This window comes from Micropterus salmoides, unplaced genomic scaffold (assembly GCF_014851395.1).
Source record: "Micropterus salmoides isolate LMB-PRFRI ecotype aquatic unplaced genomic scaffold, ASM1485139v1 Ms_hic_scaffold_13, whole genome shotgun sequence".
Taxonomy (NCBI): domain Eukaryota; kingdom Metazoa; phylum Chordata; class Actinopteri; order Centrarchiformes; family Centrarchidae; genus Micropterus; species Micropterus salmoides.
In genome coordinates, this window is record NW_024040374.1 from 9,344,993 (window position 1) to 9,355,541 (window position 10,549).

The 10,549-nt window shown below is 39.5% G+C and overlaps 1 protein-coding gene across 1 annotated transcript; it reads right to left on the reverse strand.

Annotated features, from left to right (window-relative positions):
* Positions 1–1,901: 1,901 nt before the first annotated feature.
* Positions 1,902–7,204, reverse strand: arpc5b (actin related protein 2/3 complex, subunit 5B). The gene is made up of 4 exons (XM_038715372.1): positions 6,900–7,204; positions 5,858–5,930; positions 5,246–5,422; positions 1,902–4,138 (listed from the first exon to the last, which is right to left on the reverse strand). Exons 1-4 carry the CDS (start codon positions 7,037–7,039, stop codon positions 4,076–4,078), a joined length of 453 nt encoding a protein of 150 aa, XP_038571300.1. The 5' UTR covers positions 7,040–7,204; the 3' UTR covers positions 1,902–4,075.
* Between the last annotated feature and the right edge of the window lie 3,345 nt (positions 7,205–10,549).

A 10,549-nucleotide genomic window follows, 5' to 3' on the forward strand; every position in this document is an offset into this window, starting at 1 on the left:
TTTCTTTAAAAGTGGGTTCACGCAAGCCGTTTTAAAATAATCAGGGACACAACCAGTAGATAGAGAGCTGTTGAAAACAGAGATCAAATGGGGCCCAACAGAATCTATTACTTTCAGTAAAAACTTTGTAGGTATTACATCAAGTGGGCTGGAGGACACTCTCATTTGTGATACTGTTTTTAAAAGCTCAGACAAGTCGATGGGATAAAACTGGTTAAAACTCTCTTGTTGCTGGTGAGGAACCTCTGAGTAAGAGGCCGCGGGGGTAATAGAGGCTCTGATTGACACCACCTTATTGGTAAAATAAAAAACAATTCACAGTCATCATTACTTCCAGCTGAGGCACAAGGAGGGGTTGGGTTTACCAGCTGATCCACAGTCTTAAATAGAAACCTGGGATTGTGTTTATGTGTAGTAATGAGTTCAGAAAAATTGTGTAAATAATTGTGTTTTCGCATCCTTAACCATGTTATTGTAGTTAATTAATAAATCCTTCAGACTGAGGTAATGGACTTGGAGACTGGATTTTTTCCATCTGCGCTCTGCTTTCCTGCATTCCCTTTTGAGGCTGCGAATGCTGTCATTTATCCAGGGTTGCTTACTAGCTTTAGACGTAGGCCTAAGCTTTAGAGGAGCAGTAATATTTAACGACGACAAGCAGATATGATTGAAGTGATCGACCAGATTGTTGATGTTGGAATCAGACAGGTGTTGGCTTTGGCTCTGAAAAAATGTGCAAAACTTTGAAACACTTTGTTCATTAAAGATGCGAGAACACACGGAGCTTGGTGAGGCGGCATGAGTAACAGGCGAATCGCAGCTAAAAACAATACATCTGTGGTCAGATATGGTCATGTCCACTAATTCCACAGAGGAAATGCTGACACCCAGGGTAAAAACCAAGTCCAGTGTATGACCACGGTTATGTGTTTGCCCTTTGACATGTTGTTTGAAGTTAAAAGAAGTGACCATATTTAAAAAGTCAGTTGCATTAACATTGTTGGGGTCATCAACATGAATATTAAATTCGCCACAAAGAACAATTCTGTCATAATTTAAAACCAGAGTAGATAAAAATTCAGGAAGTTCTGATAAAAATCCTCCAGGCGGTTTTGGGGGGCCATAAATTATAACAAATATGATAGGTTGCAGCCCTCCAACTTTAAGAGTGAGAACTTCAAAGGAGTTAAATTCATCACAGCGTACTTGATGACATTTTAAATTTTTCCTATACACGCTCACTAGCCCACCACCACGACCACTGACCTTCGGTTGACTAAAACAATCATATTGAGGCGGACACAGTTCAGCTAGCTGGCTATAGTCATTCATCTGCAACCATGATTCAGTTAAAAACATAAAATCTAGATTTGCAGACAACATATAATCATTTAAGATAAAAGTCTTACTTGAAAGTGATCTCACATTGAAGAGAGCCATTTTAAATGAGTTCGTTCAGGGTGCTGGAGTTGGTGCAGTTGTCCTAATCCTTAAGAGATTACTATTATTTCTGTGTGGGATGTGCACATTTCGGTTTACTGGTCTATGCGTGATGATGACAGGAATAGAAGTCTTTGGAACAGCGCTGGGAGCAGACGGCTTTACATGCCAGCAGGTGGAGACAGTTGTTTGTGGCAGTGAGGCAGAGATCTGTTCAGTGAGCGGTGGTGTGTCCAGGTGTTCTGCATGAATGATTAGTCATTCACATAAGTCATGTGTGGACCGCACCACATGCTGTATGTGAGCAGCTAACATATCTGAGCCCCGTTTGTTTGGGTGAAGTCTGTCTGTCTTAAAAAGAGACATTCTTTGTTTGTGCTCACCTTGGTCTCTGTACAGCAGCCATTTAGCATCTACTTACTGTATCTCTCTGTAAAACATCATCAAAAGTCGTGACAAAGTTATGATCAGCATTCATACCTTTTATTTTTTTGTCAAAAAAGCACAAACATAAAAAAGGAATATCGAGTAAGGCAGTTTGTACATCAGTTTGGTATGTTCCCTTGTCTTCTCACCCTCAGCTAAAAGAGCATCTCTCTAGAATACATGGAGCAAAAGAGGAAACCAGACCGTATTCCTTTTTCTTTTCATGTAAAACTAGATGTTACTGCATTAGAAAGGGAATCTAATGTCTGGATGCATCATCACTGATGTCAGTATTCAAACATGAAAAGCCATGTGTAAATATCAACTGGTGGTAACTCATGAGTGAAACACAACTGTGATGATACTTTGTGTTTTAGAAAAAGCAACATCCATTGAGAAATTCCACTCAGTGCTGGAAATAAGCATGAACAAAGCATTAGGCTGGAAGTGATTTCCCCTTATCACTAGGTCTACATAAGAAGCAAGGTTGCTTATTTTCAAAACAGCAACTTTTTCAACCAAAACACACTTTACTTTTATGTTCATTTATACTGTTTATAGTCCACCACTAAATCGTCAATGTAAGCTACAATGAAAGCAAATAAATCATTTGGCAACAGATGTAATCTGCCTGATAAGGCAGATAAAACTTTTACATTTCCAGTTTTCCGCCTCACTGAATATAATGCATGGAAATTCAAAGTATTTGTGGTAGTAACAGTTGATTTCCCACTGCCAGACAATACCATGTGTGGAGAATTTGTTTGAGTGAACAAGCATAAATTTAAACTCAGATTCATTACAAAAATCACTGAGACACATAACATGTACAAAAGACAGGTATGAAATGCTTGAAAAAAATACTCAAACTCAAAAAATTGTGATCATGCAAACATAAAACTCCATCTCAATATTCAGAGAGACAGAATATTCATTATCTTATCTTACTATATCCTGATACTGTCAACCCTTTTAAGCTGTGTTTTTAATTTTGATTAAGTAGGGATTTGGCCTTGAGGCAAAAATCATTACCATAAAACAATAACAAAACCAAGAAGAAAATGTTTAATCCTAGATTATTTTTCTGTTAAATACCAAAATAAAATTAATATATCTGAGCAAGAATTCTCTGGGTTATTTTCCTGAAATGAAAGAAAACAGCTCCTATAAACAGTACCAGCAAAGCCACATAATGCCCTGTACAGTAGTAGAGGCTGCATGAGAAAATCAGACATACACAGGATGTGATGAATGGTAAAATGGGATTAATAAGAGTGGTGGTGGAGATGCATCGTGGGTAATAATCCTTAACTGTGGCAGAAGGCAGCATTAAAGGATGGATAGATGACACCAACCACCCTTCTCCTCCCCCTTCCTCCTCAGGGTGCAATGGCGACCCCCATGAGCAAATCCACCAGCCTCCATCTGTGACTGTGCTTTTCAGGAGACCCCTGCTGCTAATGTGTTATACGGAGAGGCAATGAGAGGATTTACTGACAGAGAATCAGGCTTTTTATTCCATCAGGAAGTCTCTACTGCAGAGATAACACAAGAGAATGATGTAAAACAAACACAGAGAGTTTTCCTGAGAGAAACAAAGCTGAAACCTTATGTGTGTTTGTGTGGAAGTCAATGGAGGATACATTACTAGGAGTCATGCCTGTTGTTTGTTCATGAGTTTATAGGTACTGTGTATAGCAGTGGCTCCCAACATTTTTCCCAACCTCTATTGCATTTGACCAGTTCAAACTTGAAACATTTTCCCTTGTTTTATTTGAATGATTTTTACAGGCCTGAATAGGTAAAATGATCAAGTAAAGACTAGAGGAATGTCTCATTAATGTTTCTATGATTTATCTCACCTAGGTTGGGAACCACTGGTGTGTCGAATGAGTGCATACTGTGTGGGTAGGGGAATCATACGTTAACATATATATGTAAATAGATCAGGGAAGCAGCACAGACACATGGGGTTATCTGTAGCACCCTGTGAGGAATAGGATTTAGCAGGCTATGATCTTGCATGGGAAGAAAGAAGAAAACCTATTTTTTAACCTGATGTGACCCAGATTTTTAGTCTTTTTTAGTCTAGTCTAACGCAGCAGGATCACATTGGGTTAAAAAACAGTTTTTCCTTTTAGTCCCTATGCCATCTGTTTCCCCCTGCATCGGTCTGCGACGTGGAGTGAGCTGATCCTTTGCGCCTGTTTTAGACCGTCTTTCTTGCGGTTAGTACCCTGACGATGCTTCCCACTCCTCCAGCTGCCAGAGCCTGAAGACACAATAAGAAAAATACAACTGAGGCGATTTCTTTTATTTACATTTAGTCTATCTCAAAGTGACCTTTATAGTTCCACTGTGGTAGACAGAAGCCCTACATGATGCTTTTTAAGAAATATTTTTTAGAGCTGGTCAACGATTAAAATTTTTATTCGCAATTAATTGCATGATTTTCTGCAATTAATCGCAGAAAATCGGCTACAGCTGTGTAGCGCACAGAAGCCGTTGCCATGGTTACTCTCCATAGTGTGCCTGCCGTTTACTCGCAGAGGTGTCTCCTGTCTGATCACCGGAGCAAAGAGCAACCCTGTGGGGCCAAGTGACTACGTTGTGATTTTAAGAACGTTCCTAAGGCCGACATCTTCCCCAGTACTAATCAGCATGCAGTGTGTAGCTTTCCACTTCGCTATGGCATTTGATCGCTTATCTTGCTTTTGTTTGTCTACTTCTCCCACATGCTGCATGCAGCGCAGTCTGCCGAAGCCTCCCTCCACTGGGAGTGGGTGATTTGCAGGCTGATCAACATCCCGCCCCTCCTGTGACTCATGGATTGACTGTATGTGTATTCAGAGCCGGTGAGTAAGGGACTTTCAAAACAATAATAATAATAATAAAAATTGCGTTAATGTGCGATAAAATAATTATTGGGGTTAATTAATTAATGCATTAAAGCAATAATAACGCGTTAACATGCCCAGCCCTAATATTTTTACATTATTCCAGCGATAACTGTTGATGATTAGTATGTCACCTTATGTAAACCATTAACACTTTTCTTTGGCATGTTAGAGTAAAATTATTTAATTTTATTATAAAATGTTGCAAACAATATAATAAAAATTGCGCGGTGTATGAACAGCCCCACACTTAGTGTTGAAAAGTTATGTGATGCGTAATGTTACTGTATATAAGAATGATCCTAATAAGTTCCACACAGTGAGTTTGGTTATCAGAATCAGCATTGGGAGAGAAAAGGCTGGATTGGTGCACTCATAAAATTAATAGTGTCTCTAGAGGGTTTTTTAGGAAATATTCCCCGTCTCTCTCTCTCCTCCTGTCCCTTTATGATAATGTCCGACAACGTAGTGTAAAGATTTACCTTTTCATGCCACTGCAGTAGAACTGCGCTGCTGTTTTCTGACGGCCTTTCGAAGCCTTTGTAGATGTATTTCATCAGGAGGTCCACGCCGTTCTTGTCGAGGGACTGCACCCCTTTCTCAATGTCACTGCTCTTAAAGGCGCTGAGTACCTTCAGCACCAAACCTTCTGCACGATCCTGAAAAGAAAAATGTGAAGACATGTGAAGACGAGATTTGCTACAGAGTTCAGTTATATACTAGCCTCCGAATCACTGCCCATGTCTCCCACCGCCCATCTGCTAGCCTATTCGGATAGATGGATGATATATAATAAATATGAATAATAAAGTTTTTAAAAAATGGCAGTTCAGTTAAAAATAAATAGCCACAAGATTTTAGCTGCATTTCAAAATGATGTGTTTCAAAAGGCCATGGGTCTACAACAACAAGATCTGCTACTGTGTGTATTAAGAGGGCTCAATATCTCTACTATGTACATCCATAGAACCTTTTCTCACCAATCATTAATTATTTCATCATTCGAGAGTGTAAAAGCCTACAAAGTGATTTATCAGAAAAACTAAAATGTAGCAAACAGTCAAACCATTACTGACCGAGAAAACCAAACCCACCTTGACGTTCTGGTTCTTTGTGTTGATTGGCGGGTTCTTCAGAACTGCTTGTAAAGCCTCCATGAGATTCCCTGTGCAGGGAGGATTAAGGATGCAACACAGCACAGCAGGGTCCCACCTCCAAATCACAATGTTGGCTCAGAGCCCAAATATGATACATGAGCCCAACATCAAGCAGTCACAATTCTAATTCATCCATCTTGTGATTAGTTACTGTAGGCGTAACTAATAATAATAATAATGTAGGTTTGTAGTACGAAATACCATCGTCACAGCGTTTCTTTGCTGAGCTACAGTGGAGGGCTAGTAGCACAGACACTGAATTGTGTACTCTGCACAGCAAGTATAGAGAGAAGGAACAATTAAACATTACATCATTGTTTTTATGTTCATATTCTGAGCATTGTTGTTGTCAGACTTGCAAAAAATGGTTTACTGTAACATGAAGTGGGAGGTAACTACCTTATTCAATGAGGAAGTAGAGCACTTTCATGCCTTATAAGGCCTATACGACTGAAACTGGATAAAACTGGATGCAGAGTTTACAGCAACACTTCCAACACAGCAAAAACCTCTCCATAAACACCGGCACCCGAAATTTAAGTTATGTATCAAAGAGAAAACTGCTTTTTTTCAAAGCTCAGGAGTCAAACCTCTGCTTCCGCAACACTCATCTTACAAAGCTAACTTGCAGAACCACAATAAAGTTGGACGAGTATTTAATGTCAGTGGGGTTATTAAATGGTTTTATAAAATTAAATAGTGAACCTGTAGTTACACAAATGCATACTAGCTTACACTTAATATACATTCACAGCCGGTTTTGTTTTGGGGCAGAAATCCCTGGAATGTGACTGCCAGGCAAGTCTGGACAGTAACTGGCCTACTTGCAAAACGCCCATTCATACAGGCGGTACAACAGCAAATGTGTGTACATATATTTAGATAGAGGAAATATGCAGAATAATACACACAAACTTGTCGGTTTCCTTAGCAGATCGTGACTGCTAACCGACAATCTAGCTAATCATGTAAAGGATATTGTCTGATGAGGGAGTCCACCTCTGCCTCGTCAGGACCCAGCTGGTTTTCTCCTCCGTCCTCTTCGTCCACAAATTTGTTCTCGTCATACTCGTCCACGTCCACTCGCCTGAAGCGGGCGGACACGGTGTTCTTCGACATGTCGGTGGTTGTTTGGGCGTTTTACTCTTAACCGAAAAGGACCCGAGTTGTAGATCAAGTCCGACCTTTTTTTTGGTCGTTTTTTTAACAGTGCTTTTCTTTGGTAACGGCTGTCACAAGCACAAGCAGGCAGCTTCCTGACTTCCTCTCCTTCCCTCTGTAGGGTTTTTTTTGCTTCCGCGTACACGACATCACCTCCTGGTGGCCACAATGTGAACGGCAGTTCTGTGTTTCCCATTTTCGTCCGTTAGAGGGAGATCAATCACAAGAAATCAAACCACTGTCTGTGAACACTGCACACTGGCAAGCACCTATTTAATTCAACGCCATGAGTCAACACATTTTTAACAAAGCACCAAAAATGTTCTGTAAAATGATCCATGTATTAAAAAACTCACAAGATTCCCCATTTATGTATTTATTGAATTATGCTTTATTTTACTTTTTAATCCACATACATTATGGTCTTAAAGCCTTTGGCTGCCATGTAGCCTAGGAAAAAAAATGTAATCCCATTTTTTCTAATTAAATTTTTACACAAAAACAGACTAATTTTAAATATGTTCAGTGAAAACGTCAGTCATAATATTAAAAATAATATATGTGTGTGATTGTCGAAGGTATAAATTTCTCACATCATTACCCCCCACACCCCACCCACCCCAAAAAATCACATAAATATTTCCAAGGACATGAACTTGGTGACATCAGTAGTAGTAGTTTTGGTATTATTTTTATTAATAATATTTCTCTATTTGTCTGTAATTATTAACTTTTTTTCATTTGTCAAAGTTTTGAAAAGTTTTTGAAGCATCCCAGCACATTTATGTTTAATATCTGTTCTCTACATCTGAAAGTTGTGACTGACTGTATTCTGAATACTGTTTTTCAACTTACAATATTATTTATATGATGTAATTAATTGCTAAAACACACCTTCATAAATCTCTTTCTTGGTCTTTTAAAACAATTCCAAACAGGACATTCACAAAATTTTGTAGTTTGAGAACAAAAAAGCCTGTAAAACACAAAATGTGTTTAATACATTTTATTTATTATTTTGGTCCATTGTGATATTATATTTCTGTCAATGAACCCCACTTTTGTTTGTTATAGAAATTATTTTAAAATTGTGATGAATTTGAAATAAAATATTTTGATAAAACATACAAAATGTGAATCAGAATAATTTATTTAATTCAACTTTATTATCATGTTACTTTCAAATATAGTCTTATCATCCCAAGATAGATTCTAAGATGCTAAAAATAATACAAAACTATACAATATAACCTATATAATAGGTTGCTGTAAAAGTTGTGTGCAGAATCATTTTTAAGAGGCAAGATCATTAAGAAACTGGGGTAAACAATTGAAGAAATTCACATAAAACGTTCAACACCTAGACAAATTTCCCTGGCATCAGCAAAATGATGTTAAAAGGTCTGACCATAAACCATTATAATTATCCAGAGAGTCTGCATCAATGTCTCTTTCAATTTAAAAATCATCATGGTGTGTTCCACTAGAGAGACACTGTCACTCCATTTACAGAATATCCCCTTTTTGGCAGCAAATGTACATACAGTCACCAATGTTGACCGGAGAGTCAACAGAGAACTATTCCTTAATTTAAACAAGTAGCCTAGTCTCCCTGGCCCCGCCGCGGCTCGGGGGGCCCGTGGAGAATAAATGAGCAGAGTTATAAATGAAAGGGGCTTGCGGTTATGGAGATCTGAAATTAATGTATGTCTATGGGCGTGTTATTTGATTTCCAATTAATAGCGCCACCTAGGGCCCGATTGACGCCAATGTTCACACAGCCCGTCGGGAGGGCGTTCCAGATAATATACCAGAAGTATAAATTGCACTAATGAAAAAAGGTCTCCGGGTTTGGTATAGATCGGCCATTGCAAACGTAACATCTGACATGACATCCTGTTTGTGCAAACATTTGTTAGCTTATAACTGGGACGTTTTTGGTGGATCAAGATTCCCTCTACAAACTTTCATCAGCTCGGTCCAGAGATTATCCGTGCCATGTTTGTTGTCGATCGGACTTGTGGCTTCGGAGGAGTTAATTAAAATAGGTTTTTCAGTTTTCGCCATTTAGTGAAATGAAAACGTCATCGCACAGAGGCGTGACCTATACCATTCAAATCGGCAGCATCACCAAAACACGTGGACATAAGGTTTATGAATTTGCTATGTTGTGGCGCGTAGTAATGAGGCAAAATGTCCTTTGGTTCAAAATCCCTTTAAAATGAATGGGATTTTACGATTTTGTCTGTTTGTTTACGAAATGGGCGTCCTATAGGAGATTCAGCTCGATCCCCCGAACGCGTGGAAATGAGGTTTTTGATATCCGCCTTCATACGCGTGACTCATAGGGTTCCCAGCTCCGCTGGTACTGGGAACCAATGCCTTGCATTCGCAGGTTCCCAGACCACTCGGGCTTGGACCCCTAATAAACCGTTTAAACCAACATCATTTACTTGCTCCACATGGTGGCATTCAGCCTTAGCATAACATGGAATAAGGCTGTAAAAAAAATACTTCTTCTGTTACAGACTAAACAATACACACTCACACACTTTGTGTGTGAAACCTCTTCATAACAAACAATTCACCCCTATGATTGCATGACCCAGATTAAACTGCACCAGTGATGATCTTCACAATCAGCACTGGTGAGTGTGTATGTGTGCGCGCTTAGTCACAGCGTCTATTGACCATTTTACTATTCATTTACTGGCTGGTGGGATCACCACGTTAGCTCCATGATGTCAGGGTTTCCCTGCGTCACATGAAAGTGCTTTGCAGAAACCAAGACACACTTTCCATGTTGCTAATTCACATACTCATCTTTACTTGAATCAGCGAGACAAAACTTTGAATAAACACAAAAAGACATATCCGCTTGTCAAGCTGCAAGACAAATGGGTAAAAGTTTTGGCCCCTTTCACATCCTCAAACTAAGGATGAGCTCATATTAAATTCCTGCAGGGAGTCCTGTAATGTCGCCATGGGTAACAGGGCCGCAATAAATTGGCAGGATCCTGACAAATAAAAACTAGTTGATAACACACAGGCTTCTGGGAATTCAAAAAAGTGGCACACACCAATGTTTCACTTTGGAATTTTTTATTTCCTTATCTGGCCTGTCAAGACTGCTAGGCCTTTGGCTCAGGAGGGGAAAAGAAAACACAAGATGATGCGTTTCCCATCACAGACCTCCAGTATTTGTTCCAAAACACACACATACACACACACACACACACACCATATCTGACCTAGGAATGCAACTGGTCTGTTTCAGAAGAGTGAGAAAGTGTTGCTCGCTGCACTGGACACACGCGTAAGAACGAAGCTGAATAACACAACGAGAATAGCAGGACAGAATGATTGTGAAACAGAGAAATCTCATTGACACGCCCCCCCACCCCCCCACCCCCACCCCACACACACACACACACACACACACACACACACACACACATTTCCTTTCAT